Source organism: Lissotriton helveticus, chromosome 4_2, assembly GCF_964261635.1.
Source record: "Lissotriton helveticus chromosome 4_2, aLisHel1.1, whole genome shotgun sequence".
Classification (NCBI taxonomy): Eukaryota; Metazoa; Chordata; class Amphibia; order Caudata; family Salamandridae; genus Lissotriton; species Lissotriton helveticus.
In genome coordinates this window covers 98,740,400-98,760,788 of record NC_136064.1, presented here as the reverse complement: position 1 = coordinate 98,760,788, position 20,389 = coordinate 98,740,400, and the positions used below count along the sequence as shown (strand labels likewise).

General features: G+C 45.7%; 1 protein-coding gene across 1 annotated transcript in view; it reads left to right on the top strand.

The window, feature by feature from the left end:
* The window catches only part of LOC144751959 (uncharacterized), a 309,766-nt gene that overhangs the window by 183,202 nt on the left and 106,175 nt on the right, over positions 1–20,389 (top strand). Inside the window, exon 6 of the mRNA XM_078639921.1 lies at positions 13,853–15,373. Coding sequence (XP_078496047.1) covers positions 13,853–15,373 — 1,521 coding nt within the window. The remainder of the gene's footprint in view (positions 1–13,852; positions 15,374–20,389) is intronic.

The following is a 20,389-nucleotide window of genomic DNA, read 5'->3' as shown; positions in this document are numbered from 1 at the left end:
GTGAACTAACTTCATTGCTCACCAGAAAGAAATTGAACTCCACATTGCGCCCCACACCAAGGTAAACACTTCCCTTACGGTTGTGGTCTGTGGAGCTGTGGGAGTGTTGGAACTACAATTGCAATCTGTGGAGCCAAAACACATTTACCAATAGAAATTTATTTACCTGACCTTCAACTTCAGCCTGTTCTCTTTCAATGAAGCCCTGACTGACACCTTGTTAGTCGAATTCATGTTCAGTGCGCCCTGTAAATTGCCCCATTCCTAGGTGTCATGGGCCTGGGCTGCGTGATCCACCATTTGTGCCACAGCACCCCACTCCTGAAAGCCTCTTACCTCCACTTTGACCATAGAGTTGACACCTGAATGCCTTTCCTGCTGGCCCACCAGATCGAGAATGCATTGATGTGCTTGACAAGAGGGTGTTCTTTTACAAGTTGGAAACTGCAGTGTCTGAATGCGGTTTACATATTTGGAGATACCCTACTGCCCTCTGTTGTATGCTGAGCAAGAGCTTGCCTGCACTCTATGAGAAGTTCTGGAATAATTTGGCAGGGATGGTTCTTGATAGACTTGTTGCGTCAAGTACATTTTTGCAAGTCAGCGTGGACACTGCAGGTTGTGTTGGTCATGCTCTGGGCACATGTGCAGTGGTTCGTTGTCCTGTCTTGATGCACACCACTGGGGTTTCTGGGGCCTTCAGGTGTCCCTTATGGACCTGCCTATTGCTGGCTCCGGCCCCTAGAGATGAATCTGATTAAGCTTTAGAGCAGTCCAAGGGTACCCAGCTGTAGGTAAGTAGGATCTGCTTTCATGGTCACCCCCACTTTTTGCTGTCATTCTGTTTTCTGAATAGTCTGACTGGGATCCTGCTAATCAGGACCCCAGGCACTGTGCGCTCTCCCTAATTTGGACTATGGTAAGTACTTTAGTACCTTCCTAATTGGCTACGGGTGTACCCTTCTAAGTCCCTAATATATGGCACTAAGGTACCCCGGGCACAGGTACACCAGAGGTCTTCCGTGGGGTTCAGAATGCATTTTGTCCCCTGTGAGAGACCACTCAAACTGTGAAGACAGGCCTGCCGTATGTATGAGGTCACTACACTTAAAAGCTACAAGTCATCCCTAAGGTAGGCCTTTCAATCCTGAAGGCAGGGGGCTTGGTTAGAAGTGTGCGGGTGACCTGTATGAGCAAGACACCCCTACAAATCTAGGAGTCTATTCTCCCTGCTTTGTAAGTGCAGTCAGCCATTTTCTACATTGTGGACCTCCAGTCAGTTGTGAGATGTCAAACTATATATTGGCTATACTGAAACCAGTCATGTTTGATATCAAACATTTTGGAATCCTGCCCCAACACAGATTCCAGTGTTGGATGTAGGATCCCATGTCCTGGGGGGTATTCCTGGTACCAGCCTTTCAGGGTCTAACCGCAAGCTAGTGCTGCTGCAGACCACAGACCCGATTCTGCCCTCACATGGGAAGCTGACAACACTCATGAGAGAGGAAGCCAGACGCAAACACGAGATTGTATAGGAAGAAGGTGGTATGTAGAGGCTAATCTGACAGCACCTGTAGTTCACAGACAGCACGCAGAACTGATTGCGTGAGAAGGAAGGTCTTAACATTTAGCAACCTCAAAGGACAGTTGGCCACAGACTGCTAAGGTCTGCACATCAGGAATGTGAGGACCAAATTAAGGTTGCTCTGTGGCGTAATAGAGTGCGCAGGAAGAAAGTTATGCAAGATTTCATTTGGCAAACCACGGACTTACTGCCCCAGTGACCAGGAAGGAGCTGAGGGCGGTCGTTGCTGCCTGTGTTGCCTGTTGCCTGCTCCCGCCGCTGCCCCTCGCCGGACCCGCTTCGCGGGTCCCGCTTCGAGGCCAGGAGCGTCCTTAAAGGCAAGCAGGTGTGTTATTTCTTCAACCGGCAGGGCTGCGAGCCACAGCGGGGGACTCCACCTTCCAGGAGCCCCCGCGCGCCCGTGGTCACCTGGGCTGCTCTCCCTGCCGGCTTCGCCCCTAGAGTCCAACCAGTCAGCAACAAAAGAGGAGTGTCATCCCCGCTGCGCGGGAGCGCGCGGGAGGGCGCCGGGAGAAGCCCGGGACAAGGGCGGGACCGTCTGTGGCCGTCCGGGGCCGCTGGAGGCCGGGCCGGGCCACCCTACTAACATTCCCACCTCAGGTACTGCTCCTTCGTTGGACATATAAATTGATTTGTGACTTGCGGTTACATTGTGGGGCTGAAGGGGGGTTTTCCACTTTATGTCTTCTACATCGGGCACTTCTACGCTGCTGCCTTTAATGGCAGAGTCAGAACCGGTTGTTATGGGCCCTCTTGACTCTTATTTTAAACGCCTCCCGCAGGACATTGACAAAGAGATTGCCCTGGCGGAAAGACGAGCTGGGCGTAGGCTCTCGATTGAGCTTTTGAAAAATCCCCCTGAGAAAAATCAAGGTTTGAACTTTCCTGCGCTGGTTACACCATTGTCATCTATTGTTTTGCCAGCTACCCAGGACTCCCTCTTTGTTATACCTCCCCACGCGGAGCTAGTTGATATTTCTCCACTAGCTACTGTGGGAACTGGTTTGTCTGTTGAGCATTCTGGCGGAACCCGTCAACCATCAAAAGAAAATGGAGTTTTAGGAAAACCATGTGTAGATTCGGAAGTGCCCAAATCCAAGCCTGGTGTTAAAAGGAAATGGGGGGCTACCACTAAAAAAATACATCTACAAAAACCGCTGAGAAAGCATAGGAAGTTGGGTGCAAAAACCCTTGTAACTAATGTCCCTGTAACGAATGATGTAGCAACACCGATGGGGGATGATACAGTAGTACAACTAGAAGTAGACCAAATAGTTTTGGTGTCTCCATCAACATTGGCAGTTCCAGCCAATGATTCATCTCTTGTAGAACTCCCGGGCTTACTTTCTTCAAACCAGGATTTCCTGATGGAAGTGGGGAAAATAATGCGCTCCCTTCTGCACCCCGTAGAACTTAGACTGCAAAAGCTAGCTAATCAACTTGATCATCTCGAACAAGCTAGCCTAGATAATTTTTTTATTATCAAATCTTTAATTAAGTCTAACAATAGATTGGGAGACAACGGGAAGCTAATGCAGATAGCTAACAACGATCAGGGAGTCGTGCTGGTCGATCTGCAACCCCCGCCTGCAAACGTTACTTCTGCCCAGACAACTAAAGGGGATAACAGTACGAATGTACCAAAAACTACTAGTACCAGTGGGAATACTAATTCCGTTAATAATATTGATAGGGGTTGTAAGGTTAGTGTAAAAAACCCACCAACTAAAACTACGCCTTTGCCGACTGGGCCGGGGAAACCTATGGCCAAAAGGCCTGGAAATGATAAAATCCCTCCTAGTAATGCTATTGGGAATAAGGTGGGGTCTAGGATAAATATAGTAGGGGGTGGTGGTTCCACGAGGGATGCCCCTAGCAATGGGACTGGGTCTAACACTGTTGTGGCAGTGAAAAACACCCTCACGCACAGCCGTGCTCCCCCAGACCAAGCACCCATAAAATCACATATAACCAAATCTCCGACTAGGATCCCTCCAGTACAGCTCACCCCGGACTCCTACCCATACGTGGCCGTACTTACCAATGTTCCACCCCTATTGGAGGGCCAAAGAGAATCATTTGACATGTTAAAAAATAAAGCCATGCATTGGCTTCGTGTCAATAGACCTCTGCCAGGGGGAGTGGACGGCCTGATAATAGGGGTAAGAAGAGTCAATTGGATAGGGAATACCCTAAAAAAGCAGGGGGGTGAGTGTATTATAATCAACTTTCAGGACCCAAGGGTGGTGGGCCTGATAACGGGACCTGGTTGGAATATTAGCATTGGAGGGATTGGGGTTGTGGACCTAACCTTCTTCTATCCGAGATCTGTTACTCAGTTAGGGGGTTGTAGGGAACTATTGTGTTCTAGTTCTTGTGCTGGGGTAGAGGTTGGTCCCACTGCTGGGCCCACTGCAAGATCAAACAATTGTTATATGCCGGCATTCTTCCCACAGAATGGGCAGGGCCAGATGAGGTGGGGATATTGACAGAGTTCCGACGAGCAATTTCATTGGGAGGGGGAAATGGTAACCGGAAGTAACCCTGTTGGAAAAGTGTTAAATAACAAGGATGAAATGAGTTCAACATCGGTAATAGTGAATGTGAGCGATGGGAGTTTTATTGCTAGCCCAGTGGGTCTTGTGGGCGAACTAGTTATCCCATCCACCATTTGCAGCAATGAGGGATTAACTGTTAATTGTACAAACACTGTTATAGGAGAGGTTTGCGATTCTAGGATGCTGGAGGATTTGTTGCCCATCGTATCCATTGAAGTGGGGTCCTGTGTTGAAAATACACCAGAGAGATTTCTGTCATGGAATGTGGCAGGGCTGGGGGCTAGATTATTGTCACAGCAATGGATTGACTTTGTAAGTGGGTTCGAAATGTGCCTTTTTCAAGAGACGTGGGCTTGCGACCCAATATTTTGCCCAGGTTACCTAAATTTTTGTATACCCGCAACGAGAGGCCCCAGGGGTAGACCCATGGGAGGCCTCGCAATTTGGATCAAACAAAATTCGAAGGTCAAAATAAAAATGATTGATCTAGGGTGCAAAGATATACAACTATTAAGACTATCTGTGGGAAAGGGTGGCAGTATAGACATTTATAATATATATGCCAGGGGCATGAGTATTGGTAATTCTACTACCCTAGAGGTTTTATCTGCTTCTCTTGAATCCCAGTCACTTGGCAACAGAGTAATTTTGGCTGGTGATTTGAATAGGACATTCGAGCCACTAGAAAACACTGCATATCCAATAGGAATGGAGGAAGATGCCCTCTGGGGCATCCCAAAGTTAAACCTGGTACCTGTAAAGCGGTGGTCAAAAGACATTCTATTGCTGAATGCGTTATGTCTAGAGTATGGTTTGAGGGCTCTCAATGGCAGGACAAAAAGTGATTATGGTGGCAACTGTACATTCGATAATGGACATAACAAAAGTAGGATTGATTACGTCATCTGTAGTCTTGAATTATGGTGTGGCGTGGGTGACATGAAAATTGTGGGGAGATTAGAAAGCGATCATAACCCCCTCTGTGTCTCCCACTCATGGTGGAGGGCCGCACGATCTAACCCAGTATCAGGTAGTGGTAGCACACCTGTTATGAGTAACGACTTAAGACGGGTGAGATGGCCACATGTTCTGGCCAATTCGTCCACTTTGGAGTCCATTAAATTGGAGACAGATAATGCCATCAATGCCATGACAAAAGCTGAGCCGGTAACACCCGACTCTGTCCAACTAACAGATATCCATGACACCTTTTTTACTGTAATAAAACCGCATTTTACTAAGTTATTAAAGTCGAACAGAAAAGCACCAATCACTATGGCGACCTGGTTTAATAAACAGTGCAGGGTTGCCAGACTGGAGTTGGGCAAAGCACTTAAGAGCAGAGTTAAGGCCTCGATTAGCGCTTGTAGGAAACAGTATAATGATAGTATCCGTATGGCCAAGAAGTCGTGGGAAGAGGAATATTGGGAGGAGCTACTCGAAGCTTCAGGGCAGAAGGATTCCAGACTATTCTGGAAAATTGTGAAATGGGGAAGAGGGGGCGCCCCCAACAAACCCGACAATTATGTCGATGAGGCCTTGTGGGTCGAGTATTTTAAACCCCAGTATGCTGAGAGTAGGGATCTAACGGCTAGAGAACCAATCCCTATGGTATTCTGCAAGGGCGATTTATTTTCATGCAAGGACGCGGATGTCGTAATAGCAAGTTTGCAGGGGGGGAAAGCCCCGGGGCTAGATGGAATCCCTTCAGATATTTTCAAACACGAAAAAGCCCAGTGGGCAAAATATGCGACCTTGTTGGGGAATGGTCTAGCGAGAGGGGCTAAAATCCCAAATATATGGAAGGGGGCAATAATAATACCGATCTTTAAGAAAGGCGATCGGTCACTCCCGGTAAATTATAGACCAATAAGTTTGTTGGCCACCATGCAGAAAGTGGTGGGGAAGATGCTGGTTGACAAACTTATGGCTTGGGTAGATGACAACAATGCTTTATCCCCCTTCCAGGCAGGCTTCAGACGTGCAACTAGTACGGTCGACCAAATTTTTCGTTTCACCATGCTACGGTGGGGGACTGTACTCCTGGGCAAAGGCAGGCTCTATGTAGCATTTGTAGATCTTAGGGCCGCCTTTGATCTGGTGCCCAGGAGCACGTTGTGGGAGGTCCTCCATAAAATTGGGGTCCCTCCGGATTTGCTTACGCTGATAATGCGTCTGCATGAAAGTAACTATGCAAAGGTCCAGTGGGGGAGGAATGGGGAATCCACCATTAACTTCCCAGTTGAGCGGGGGGTCCGGCAGGGATGTGCCATGGCACCCCTGCTGTTCTCCCTGTTCATTAATGGCATTGTAGAAAGGATATTGGACGCACCGGTCGACGCACCTTCGTTAGCGGGCATCAGAGTTCCAATTCTGATGTTCGCTGACGACACCTTGATTGTGTCCAAAACCCCGTCAGGCCTTCAGCGCGCCTTGAATATTTTTGACTCCTTCTGCAAAGAACGGGGTCTTGAGGTTAACGTAAATAAAACCAAGTTGATGGCCTTTGGGCAAAAGTGTCACTCTCGACCCAATGTATCTTTGAACAAAATCAACCTAGAGTTGGTAAATGTTTTTACGTACCTTGGGGTCGAGATATCAAGTAAACAGGGTTGGTCACGTCATATAGAGAAGGCGGTGTTGAAACACCAGCAGATCTCTGGAGCACTCAGGGTCGAGCAAGCTAAATCCAAAACCAGGCCCATAAAACCTGTTCTCATGGTTTATGACGCAAAAGCCCTGGGCGCAACCCTTTATGGGGCTGAAGTCTGGGGCTTTGAGAGTCTTACTACTTTACAAAGATCTGAGAACAGGTTTGTGAGAGGGATAACTAGTCTTCCCCAAAGTACCCCACTCATACCGCTTGGTCTGGATTTAGGTAGAAGATCGCTTAGTGACCGCGCCCGACTGAGGCCTATCCTCTACTGGAGACGCCTATGGACAACCATGGAAATAAGACACTATGCGGAGGGGTTTCTAGCACTAGTCAAACTTGATGTTTTCCATAAAATTACATGGCTGAAAACCTTAAGGGATGTCCTAGTTGAGCTTGGACTCTCCAAATTGTGGGAAAATCCCCTTGGGGAAATATTCCCTAGCAAATCCAGTATTAAAGAACTATACTGGAACCACATTGAGCAAAAACTTTGGAGGAGCGTAACCTCAGACTCCTTGGGGGGTAGATTCATGGAAATTAAACAAAAGCCATCCTTAGAAAAGTATTGGGACAGTATAACTGTCCCAATGGATAGGAAATTATTTTTCCAGCTAAGGGCAGGCTCCCTCCCCTTGAAGTGTATGACGTCCAGGTGGAAAACTGGAGGTAGTGCGTGTTGTCCGTCTTGTGGGGCCCCCTATGAAAACCTTGCACATTTTCTTTTTGCATGTGTGGCTTATGCAAATCCAAGGAAATTTTGGTTAGCTCCAGTCTGTAGGAATCTTGGCGTCTTAACTGGTGTCGAGGGCCTAAGAATAATTTGTTCGTCCACTGAAATGCAAATTGTAATTGGAACTGCCAAATATTTGGGTTGGGCGTGGTCCCTAAGGAGGAGGGCTCTATCTACTAATGTGCTTTGAACCTTATGTACCCCTGATATTTTACGTACGACATGCCCAAACAGATAGCAACTGGGAGACTCATATGAATTTTAACTTTAAAATGCGTGTAATATGTATGGCATCAATTTTTATTGTGCAAATTTGGGAATGGTACGTAACGCGGAGGTTTCTACATTTGCATTTAGTTACCGCACATTTTGAAAAAGCTTATTTTAATTCCCAATGATAAATGATTTTTATGTTTGTGTATTATGTATTTCTAATTATAAAATAATTGTTATAGAATGTTGAAGTTTTAAGAAATGTATGTAATTTATATGTGTGTGCTTTTATGAGTGTACAACTCGAATAAAGCTTTTTCAATCAAAAGCAAGTCACTTCTAAAAACGCATCACAACTGGCAATTTTCAACTGAGATGGCTCATCAGGCAAACACTGCAAGTACACACAGCAAAGCCTTGCCTAGCCAAGAACAGAAAATCAGAATGCTTTGCCTGAGGCAGATCAACAATATGGATTTCGCTCCAGGTCACAAATTTAGTAGAGCAGCAGGAGCAGATGAATTTTGTGGACAGGTGGCGAGTAGCCAAAAAACATCCAGCACTTGAACAGGCAGATCAAACCATCTCTGGTGATTCTACTCTATCTTCACGCATGGGTGTGTACACTTGTCTAGAATCCAGCACAGTGGAGAAGTGTGGCTCACTGGTTAGAGGAGACAGACCCTGATGCAGAGGTCAGACCCGGGACCAGGGTTCAATTCCCGACGCGGCAGGGTCTTGAGCCCAAATGTCCACGGACTCGATAATTTTTGCCTCGGTGCCTACTCGAATCATGGGTTCACACTCTGCAGCTCTGGGCAATAGCTTGCTTAATCTCCACTACGGCCCCCCGCGGCGGGATGCCTGGTCTTCACCTTGGGGATGCCCAGTAGGGGTGATCTCGCAGGGAAAGCCAGGACGGGTTCCCAAAGCAAGCGCTAAGAGACCTGTCGGTGATTTGGCGCTATATAATTCGAAATTAACATAACATAACACTGTTCCTGGGAAACCTGGTCCTTCTGAAGAGGGGTCAGAGACTAACTCAGCAGATCAGAATACTAGACCCGCTGCACATAGTCTGGGGCAATCCGAATGAGCGATGACCCTCTTGACCCGGTTCATAATTGGAGGAAGCAGCATTAGAGGTGGGAACACCTCTGATGGGGAGAGGAGTTGGCCTAACAGCTAGGGCGCTCGACCTCTGATCTGGGTTTGAGTCTCGGTAACTACGCCAAAACCTCCTGTGATTCTGGGCAAATCACTTAATCTCCCCGTGCCTAAAATGAAAGTAACTGGAAAAACGTAAAATGTAACGTAACCGGAAAAATATGTAAAGTGCTCTGATACCTGATTCGGTTCGGGTCTAGTTCGCGCTATATAAAACTCTGCCAAAAAAAAAAAAACCACAAATGTGATCAGAGTCTCAGGGAAGGTGAAACCTCTTCTAGGGAGCCCAGAGGTCTAAGCTCTACAGAGCAACTAGATCGAAAATTAGTGTTTGGTACAAACAGATCTACCAAGCTACACACCACTGGGCAAATATGTTTCTCGAAGTGCAGATACCTCTCCTGTTTAGCTAGACAGTCCTCCGAGCTCCTCTGCCCTGGTGTTTAGGAATCCTGTTAAATGGCTGGTAATCCCTCGAAGATCCCGAAAGTGCCACAATCGCCGAGCCATCTGATACATCAAATGTGAACCACATACTGCTTTACTTGTTACAGTATGACGATGGTTGAGTTGTCAGTCAGAACCTGTACAGATATGCCCTTATAAGAAGGCAGATCAAACTCTAAAGCCAACAGATGGCACACAGTTCCAAAAAACTAATATGGTGGGCCTGATCCAGCGGAGACCAAAGGAAACTCTTCCAGAGCCAACACCTCCGTCAAAACCTTGAGTTCTGGGTGGGTTAGGGAGACTAGTCTGCCACAAATAAAGCGTGTATTCTTAATCCATCACTGAAGGTCCCAGGCCGCCTCGTCTAATACAGATGTTGTCCAAGAGGCACCCCGCGTGCTGAGCCCATTTAGGGCAGAGTTTCCATCGCAGTTCCCTCTTTCATTTAGTATTTGTAAAGCTCTACTAGTCACCCGAGAGGTAATACAAGTGCTAGGTTGCTGGGCTCAGTTAGAAAGCCAGGTCTGGAGTCTCTTCCTGAATGTCACCAGTGAAGGCGATGTCGGGAGGTGAAGGGGGAAGGCCGTTCCAGGGCTCGGCAGCGAGTTAGGAAAAGGAACAACCTCCACTGTGGCTTCGGCTGATGGGCAGTGTGTGTGAGAATGAGGGAGACGGAGCAAAGGTTTCTGGATATTTGGTGGCAGTTCAGTCTGTAGATGATATATGCTGGTCGTAGGTCATGGAGGGCGTTCCTAAGGTATGGGGTAATTGGTCCGTTTAGACAGGTTAAGGATGAGTCTGGCTGCTGAGGTCTGTATCTTCTGCTTGAGTCTTCATTAGTTTGGTGGTGGTTCTTGTCTACAGTGCACTGCCGTAGTCCAGCCAGCTGGTGATTAGGGCTTGAGTGCTGGTTTTAATTGTGCCAATGAGGAGCCATTTGAAGATTCTTCATAGCATGCAGTGTGTTGAAGCAGGAGGAGATCACTGTTGATCGGTCGTTTCATAGAGTCTGCTGCTCAGAATGATGCCAAAGTTGCGGGAGTGGTGTCGGTGTGGGAGTGGGTCCGAATTCAGCGGGCCACCAGGTGTCGTTACGGGGTGGGGGGGACTTTGTTGCCAAAGATCCGCACTTTGGTCTTGTCAGTGTTGACCTTCAGACAGCTGGCTTTCATCTAGTCGGCAGCATTCCTCATGCACTTGTAAAAGTGGGTTTTTGTGGTCTGCTGAGAGCGAGAGGATGAGCTGGGTGTCGCCAGCAAGGTTTAGGATGTTGAGGTTGTGGATTCCGACGAGGTCGGCTAGAGGTTTCATGTAGGTGTTGAAGAGGATGGGGCTGAGGGATGAACCTTGAGGGACACCACAGATGGTGCTCTGGGGCAAAGTGAGTTAGTTGTGTTCTCAGACTTTTTGTTCCGTGAGGAATAACGCGATCCATTTGAGGGAGTTTCCCCGGAAGGTGATGTGGTGCAGTCTCTCTGAGTGTGTGGTGGGATAAGGTGTTGAATGCTGCGGAGAGGTCGAAGAGCATCAGAGCTGCCGATCCTCCCCTGTCGAGGAGGATGCGGATGTAGTCCGTGGCAGAAATCTGATTAGGAGTTGTCGAGGCGGTTATTTATCTCCATATGTTAGGTGAGCTGCTGGTTGACAGCCTATGTAAACTTTGGAGGGGAAAGCGAGCAGCGAGATGGGGCGGTTCTGGAGTTTGATGTCAGCAGAGGGTTTCTTGAGGAGCAGTTTGACCTCTGCGTTTCTATGCGACGGGAAAGGTGGCTGTGGTGATGGATGCGGTTAGAAATGGGATCTCTGGCTGGCTAATGCTTGTGCCAAAACCAGGTAGAGACCACCACTCTAGACAGGGCAAAGGAGTTACACGCCAGAGATAACCCCTGCTCACCCCCTTGGTAGCCTGGCACGAGCAGTCCGGCTTTTCCCGGAGACAATGTGTAAAGCATTTGCGCAACACACACAGCAGCAACACACTAGGCACACCATAAAAAGGAACTCTACACAAGGTTATATATGAAAATAGCCTTTGTTATAAGAAACACATTAAAGTAGTAATCACACAATGTACACTGTGCCAACTGGCACTGGGCCTTATTTACAGGAGATTTTATACACATGACCGGGTCAATCTGGCCACGGTCAGAATCTTTAGAAAAGCACAAGTAGAAAATGTAAAAGCACAACCTGTAATTACTGGCAAAATTAGGAATTTAGCATTATCACATTAGCGTAAGACACATTCCAATATATCATAACATGACATTAGGCAGTAACACGTTCGGCCCTAAGCCTCCTTAGTATAATCACATTATGCAGTAATCATGAGGCCTAAAACACATTTGTTCCAGGCATCACAGTAGGCATAAAAACACCCTATGCATGAATCACTTTGGGCAAATCATTATACCATGACATTTGTATTGGGCATGACCACATTAGGCAATCGCAGTAATCGTGAGCGCCATCGCATGAAAACATTGGGCATCACATTAGGCCTAACAGTACGCATGAATCACGGTGCCTAACATCACCCAACTGTCCCCAGCCCCATTGGCCTCTCACGGGCTCAAGGAAGCAAGAGCAGCGAAAGCAACGTGCGCAGATGCGTAGCCTAAACGTGGCAGCTGCCCACTACTTGCAGGGCAGCTGTAAAAAGGAGCCTGGGCACCAGCGTGTCCCCATAGTCCCTCTCCAGGACTCTATCGCCAAAAGAAAGTGCCCCATTGATGCAGCTGCCCGCTCTCTCTCGCGGTGCAGCTGGAAGTGGGCCTGGAACCACTGTGCCTCTCAAAGGAATTCTCCTGAATCCCACTCCGGGACTTTGCCCAAAACCTGCTAACATCTTGCAGCTGCCTGCTTCTGCGGCGCAGCTGAGAAAATGCCACAAGCACTGCCGATGTGCCTCGAGCGGCACCAATACTGTGGTGCATTTAGCCCCCCCTCACTCAGTGGGGTGCACCGGCGGATTTCTCTGGTTCACCAGGGGGCAGGCACCGCCAACGTGCCTCGGCTCTCACCCACCCCAGGCCCCTCCTCACCTTGTCGGGGTCACAGGAGCACAGGGTAGGCTCTAGTCCGCTTCCTGCTTCTACCTTTGGGCAGTGCGGGGCTCTCCTTCACGCAGGGGAGCTCTGCTGTAACTTGATCGCTTTTCTCCTGGGCCGACGCAGGGCTTCCCTCCGCTCACGGAAGCCCCGCTTGTTGTTTTCTGGCCGCGGTGGGGAAAGCTCACCGGTCTTCTACTTCCTGTTGGCCGGCCGGCCCACAAACAGGCAGTCTCGCCTGACTTCCTGTTTGCGGTTCCGAGGCGACCTCTCCTTCTCTGAATCTCGGACCGTGGTGGTGGTTTCGTGGCGGCAATGGCATTCTAAATTCACCCCTGTACTCCTCTCAACAGGAATTACCAGGGAGACACATACCCCCCATGCATTCCTATGGGAGGGCAGGCCAATCTCACCACACGCACTCAGAGCGCGCACGCACTTTACACTGGGCCACAGTGCTAAAGTGCGCTGAGGCCAAAAACTACTAATATCAGGTCACAGAAAAGGCAAAAAGTTTAGGGGTAAACCTGCCAAAAGGGCAAAGTCCAACAGATGTGTTGAGTTTGGGGGTGAGTTGGCAACTGATATCCTTGATTACTAGGTTGAAGAGATGGTGGGGCAGCGGTAAGTGGGTCCGAGTGCATGTAGTTCATGATGGCTGTGGTGAGCTGTGCCCATGAGGTGAGGGGCTGATTGAAGGAGGCTTCAATTGGTGTGGAGGCCGGTGGTTTGGGGCTCTAAGTTCTTGTAGATTGTGGGTGTCTTGTGGAAATAGTTCTCTAGAGCGTTGCAGAGTTCCTGGGAAGGGGGCATTGTTTTCTTGGTGGTCATTTGACAGGAGAATTCTGAAGTTGAAGTGTTTTTTGGTGTGATTGGCACTTTCTTTGATGCAATTTGCAAGGCCTATTCGAAAGATGAAGAAACGGCAGTTAGAAGTATCCATCAAAAGAACAAGGTATTTGCCTTCAGTAATACTCTTTCTGGTGGCAACCCCTCTGAAGAGTCCCTCCTTGCTTTGTGGGGTAGACTTCTAGGTGCTGGGGAGGTTCCACAGTAGATTCGGAGCACGGTCGCCGTTCGGTCTGTTACTGAGGCGGAGTGTCCAAGGCTGTCGAATGCTTTGTTGTAAACGGATGTGAGCATGCATGGGTGGCCCTTACATCTGGCTTCTCACCATTTACTTCTGAAGGAAGGACACGGTTGCTAGGGTGTTAAATGGCGCCACCCATCCACACGTGGCAGCAATTGCAAAACACGTTTCCAGATTCAGTTTGGCACCTGGGTGAATTCTAAGTGGGAAATCTGCAGTTGGATACTGGTGATGGCAAATGGCGGATATGTTTGGGTGTTGCAGGGAAGGTGTTTTTTGTTTTTAAAGATAAAACATTTGACTGTCTCTTGAAGGAAACTTGATCAAATATACACATTTGTATTTTGCAGCACCTCCTAATCTGGGTTCAGAGCCTTCCGCTCCCAAAAGACCGAGTCCAGGACGAGAAAAGGAGGCCGCAAATGCAACCCCTGCAAAGATGGAGCCACCAGCGACTGGAATTAAACGTTTTAAGAGAAGTCCTCTTATGTTTGGAAAAACAAATCTTCCATCTCGCAAGGACTGTACTGAAACAGAGGCTCATCAAGTGCCTTCTACCATGGAGGAGGTGATGGCTGAACCAGAGGCAATCCACACAACCTCTGCTGCTATGGAGGAACTGAGGCCAAGCCCTGAAATAATCCATGACCATACTACAGAGGAGAGAGGCGATGGGCTGGAAGCGGTCCTTGATATTTCACCAATAAAGGTGGATTCCATGACCTTTTTGGAGTCCACGCTTAAAACCCCAGATATTGTAGCGGGATCAGCTCTTGAGTTTAACTTGGTCTTGAGCACTCCTGCTGTTGTGAACAAACCTAGTGATGAGCCTAAAATCCTTCACCAAACTCCTGCTATTAAGGTGGAGCCCATGACTGAGCCTGGCCCACTCCATGCAATTGCGTCCGCTGTTCAAGAACAATGTGCTCGGCCGGAGCCCACCACCCAAACTGCTCTTCAAGAACAAAGTGTTTTCCTGGAATTAATTCATACAACTTCTGCTATTGGAGAGGAGAAGAGGAATGGACCGGAATCAATTTCCAAAACCCCACCTTTAATGGAACCACAGAAAACCCCTGCTGCTTGGGAGGAACCAATCGGTGGACCAGTAGCAGGTTCTAAAGGTTCTCCCTCCAAGGTGAAGCCAATGGCGGAGTCTGAATCGTTCTATGTAACTCCTCCAACTTCAATGAAAGCAAAAACTACATTGGACTCTTTGTACAATAGAACTCCTTTTCCTATGGCTAAGAACATAGCTGAGTCTGCATCCTTCTTTAAAACACCTTGTACTGTCGATAAACGAATAAACACCAGTAATTTAACACAAGCCTCACACTACAAAAACAATCCAGCGTCCGATAAATCAAAGAGTGACCTGAGAACAAACATTCCTTCCTGTATGATAAAGAAACCGAGAAATGGTCCATATTCATGGCTAAAAACACCTGCAGCAGAGGAGAAACCAGACTCCTGGATGCAGTCCATTAATGAATCTCCTTTAAGAGAATCTGAACTGAGCACTGGCCCAGAAACTACAATCCAAAGTCTTTCTTCCACTGCACCTGCTCAGAAGCAGAACTCCAACTTTGTTGTCAACCCGTCTCTTAAGACAGAGAAACTAAGTACCGAAGAGGCCGCAATCCACAGATCTGCAAAACCCGAAAACCTAGCTCACAACATGGAGGAGGTCATAACGGACCTGGGTTCAAGCCACAGAACGCCCCAAAGCCCTGAGACGCTTCTCTCCAGTGGGATTTCCCAACCTACTCTCTCTAGTCCGGCTAACCGTGTCCTTCATATGAGTACCGGGGAGACCAAGGGAGCGGATTCCCTGCATGCACCAATCCGGCAACCTCCAGCCTCTAAAACAGGTAAGGATGCAAATCATATCGGTGTGTGTAGGACCTGAGCTCTACTGTCAATACTGTAGTATATGCATCAACACTTGGTCTAAATTCCATCATTGGTATTACTTCTCTAAACTTGTGGTCTAAATTCCATCCTTGGCTTTACATCTCTAAACTTGGGGTCTAAATTCCATCCTTGGCTTTACTTCTCTAAACTTGGGGTCTAAATTCCATCCTTGGCTTTAAAGCTCTAAACTTGGGGTCTAAATTCCGTCCTTGGCTTTACATCTCTAAACTTGGGGTCTAAATTCCATCCTTGGCTTTACATCTCGAAGCTTGGGGTCTAAATTCCATCCTTGGCTTTACATGTCTAAATTCCGTCCTTGGCTTTACATCTCTAACCTTGTGGTCTAAATTCCATCCTTGGCTTTACTTCTCTAAACTTGTAGTCTAAATTCCATCCTTGGCTTTACATCTCTAAACTTGTGGTCTAAATTCCATCCTTAGCTTTACATGTCTAAATTCCATCCTTGGCTTTACATCTCTAAACTTGTGGTCTAAATTCCGTCCTTGGCTTTACATCTCTAACCTTGTGGTCTAAATTCCGTCCTTGGCTTTACATCTCTAACCTTGTGGTCTAAATTCCATCCTTGGCTTTACATCTCTAACCTTGTGGTCTAAATTCCGTCCTTGGCTTTACATCTCTAACCTTGTGGTCTAAATTCCATCCTTGGCTTTACATCTCTAAACTTGCGGTCTAAATTCCATCCTTGGCTTTACTTCTCTAAACTTGTGGTCTAAATTCCATCCTTGGCTTTACATCTCTAAACTTGTGGTCTAAATTCCATCCTTGGCTTTACATGTCTAAATTCCATCCTTGGCTTTACATCTCTAAGCTTGTGGTCTAAATTCCATCCTTCGCTTTACATGTCTAAATTCCATCCTTGGCTTTACATCTCTAAACTTGTGGTCTAAATTCCGTCCTTAGCTTTACATCTCTAAACTTGTGGTCTAAATTCCATCCTTAGCTTTACATCTCTAAACTTGCGGTCTAAATTCCATCCTTGGCTTTACATGTCTAAATTCCATCCTTGGCTTTACATGTCTAAATTCCATCCTTGGCTTTACATCTCTAAGCTTGTGGTCTAAATTCCATCCTTAGCTTTACATGTCTAAATTCCATCCTTGGCTTTACATCTCTAAACTTGTGGTCTAAATTCCGTCCTTGGCTTTACATCTCTAAACTTGTGGTCTAAATTCCGTCCTAGGCTTTACATCTCTAAACTTGTGGTGTAAATTCCGTCCTTTGCTTTACTTCTCTAAACTTGTGGTCTAAATTCCATCCTTGGCTTTACATCTCTAAACTTGTGGTCTAAATTCCATCCTTTGCTTTACATGTCTAAATTCCATCCTTGGCTTTACTTCTCTAAACTTGTGGTCTAAATTCCATCCTTGGCTTTACATGTCTAAATTCCATCCTTGGCTTTACTTCTCTAAACTTGTGGTCTAAATTCCATCCTTGGCTTTACTTCTCTAAACTTGTGGTCTAAATTCCATCCTTGGCTTTACATGTCTAAATTCCATCCCTGGCTTTACTTCTCTAAACTTGTGGTCTAAATTCCATCCTTGGCTTTACATCTCTAAACTTGTGGTCTAAATTCCATCCCTGGCTTTACTTCTCTAAACTTGTGGTCTAAATTCCATCCTTGGCTTTACATGTCTAAATTCCATCCTTGGCTTTACTTCTCTAAACTTGTGGTCTAAATTCCATCCTTGGCTTTACTTCTCTAAACTTGTGGTCTAAATTCCATCCTTGGTTTTACATCTCTAAACTTGCGGTCTAAATTCCGTCCTTTGCTTTACTTCTCTAAACTTGTGGTCTAAATTCCATCCTTGGCTTTACATCTCTAAACTTGTGGTCTAAATTCCATCCTTGGCTTTACATGTCTAAATTCCATCCTTGGCTTTACTTCTCTAAACTTGTGGTCTAAATTCCGTCCTTTGCTTTACTTCTCTAAACTTGTGGTCTAAATTCCATCCTTGGCTTTACATCTCTAAACTTGTGGTCTAAATTCCATCCTTGGCTTTACATGTCTAAATTCCATCCTTGGCTTTACATCTCTAAACTTGTGGTCTAAATTCCGTCCTTTGCTTTACTTCTCTAAACTTGTGGTCTAAATTCCATCCTTGGCTTTACTTCTCTAAACTTGTGGTCTAAATTCCGTCCTTTGCTTTACTTCTCTAAACTTGTGGTCTAAATTCCATCCTTGGCTTTACATCTTTAAACTTGTGCTCTAAATTCCATCCTTGGCTTTACTTCTCTAAACTTGTGGTCTAAATTCCGTCCTTTGCTTTACTTCTCTAAACTTGTGGTCTAAATTCCGTCCTTTGCTTTACTTCTCTAAACTTGTGGTCTAAATTCCATCCTTGGCTTTACATCTCTAAACTTGTGGTCTAAATTCCGTCCTTTGCTTTACTTCTCTAAACTTGTGGTCTAAATTCAGTCCTTGGCTTTACTTCTCTAAACTTGTGGTCTAAATTCCATCCTTGGCTTTACTTCTCTAAACTTGTGGTCTAAATTCCATCCTTGGCTTTACATCTCTAAACTTGTGGTCTAAATTCCATCCTTGGCTTTACATGTCTAAATTCCATCCTTGGCTTTACTTCTCTAAACTTGTGGTCTAAATTCCATCCTTGGCTTTACATGTCTAAATTCCATCCTTGGCTTTACTTCTCTAAACTTGTGGTCTAAATTCCATCCTTGGCTTTACATCTCTAAACTTGTGGTCTAAATTCCATCCTTGGCTTTACATCTCTAAACTTGCGGTCTAAATTCCATCCTTGGCTTTACATGTCTAAATTCCATCCTTGGCTTTACATCTCTAAACTTGTGGTCTAAATTCCATCCTTGGCTTTACATCTCTAAACATGTGGTCTAAATTCCATCTTTGGTTTTACATCTCTAAACTTGTGGTCTAAATTGCATCCTTGGCTTTACATCTCTAAACTTGTGGTCTAAATTCCATCCTTGGCTTTACAGGTCTAAATTCCATCCTTGGCTTTACATGTCTAAATTCCATCCTTGGCTTTACATGTCTAAATTCCATCCTTGGCTTTACATCTCTAAACTTGTGGTCTAAATTCCATCCTTGGCTTTACTTCTCTAAACTTGTGGTCTAAATTCCATCCTTGGCTTTACTTCTCTAAACTTGTGGTCTAAATTCCGTCCTTTGCTTTACTTCTCTAAACTTGTGGTCTAAATTCCATCCTTGGCTTTACATCTCTAAACTTGTGGTCTAAATTCCATCCTTGGCTTTACATGTCTAAATTCCATCCTTGGCTTTACTTCTCTAAACTTGTGGTCTAAATTCCATCCTTGGCTTTACTTCTGTAAACTTGTGGTCTAAATTCCATCCTTGGCTTTACATCTCTAAACTTGCGGTCTAAATTCCATCCTTGGCTTTACATCTCTAAACGTGTGGTCTAAATTCCATCCTTGGCTTTACTTCTCTAAACTTGTGGTCTAAATTCCGTCCTTTGCTTTACTTCTCTAAACTTGTGGTCTAAATTCCATCCTTGGCTTTACATCTCTAAACTTGTGGTCTAAATTCCATCCTTGGCTTTACATGTCTAAATTCCATCCTTGGCTTTACTTCTCTAAACTTGTGGTCTAAATTCCATCCTTGGCTTTACATCTCTAAACTTGTGGTCTAAATTCCATCCTTGGCTTTACTTCTCTAAACTTGTGGTCTAAATTCCATCCTTGGCTTTACATGTCTAAATTCCATCCTTGGCTTTACTTCTCTAAACTTGTGGTCTAAATTCCATCCTTGGCTTTACGTCTCTAAACATGTGGTCTAAATTCCATCCTTGGCTTTACGTCTCTAAACATGTGGTCTAAATTCCATCCTTGGTTTTACATCTCTAAACTTGTGGTCTAAATTCCAACCTTGGCTTTACGTCTCTAAACTTGGGGTCTAAATTCCATCCTTGGCTTTACATGTCTAAATTCCATCCTTGGCTTTACTTCTCTAAACTTGCGGTCTAAATTCCATCCTTTGCTTTACTTCTCTAAACTTGTGGTCTAAATTCTGTCCTTTGCTTTACTTCTCTAAACTTGTGGTCTAAATTCCATCCTTGGCTTTACATCTCTAAACTTGTGGTCTAAATTCCATCCTTGGCTTTACATGTCTAAATTCCATCCTTGGCTTTACTTCTGTAAACTTGTGGTCTAAATTCCATCCTTGGTTTTACATCTCTAAACTTGCGGTCTAAATTCCATCCTTGGCTTTACTTCTCTAAACTTGTGGTCTAAATTCCGTCCTTTGCTTTACTTCTCTAAACTTGTGGTCTAAATTCCATCCTTGGCTTTACATCTCTAAACTTGTGGTCTAAATTCCATCCTTGGCTTTACATGTCTAAATTCCATCCTTGGCTTTACTTTAAACTTGTGGTCTAAATTCCATCCTTGGCTTTACTTCTCTAAACTTGTGGTCTAAATTCCATCCTTGGCTTTACATGTCTAAATTCCATCCTTGGCTTTACTTCTCTAAACTTGTGGTCTAAATTCCATCCTTGGCTTTACTTCTCTAAACTTGTGGTCTAAATTCCATCCTTGGCTTTACTTCTCTAAACTTGTGGTCTAAATTCCATCCTTGGCTTTACTTCTCTAAACTTGTGGTCTAAATTCCATCCTTTGCTTTACATCTCTAAACTTGTGGTCTAAATTCCGTCCTTTGCTTTACTTCTCTAAACTTGTGGTCTAAATTCCATCCTTGGCTTTACATCTCTAAACTTGGTCTAAATTCCATCCTTGGCTTTACATGTCTAAATTCCATCCTTGGCTGTACATCTCTAAACTTGTGGTCTAAATTCCATCCTTGGCTTTACATGTCTAAATTCCATCCTTGGCTTTACATCTCTAAACTTGTGGTCTAAATTCCATCCTTGGCTTTACATCTCTAAACTTGTGGTCTAAATTCCGTCCTTTGCTTTACTTCTCTTAACTTGTGGTCTAAATTCCGTCCTTTGCTTTACTTC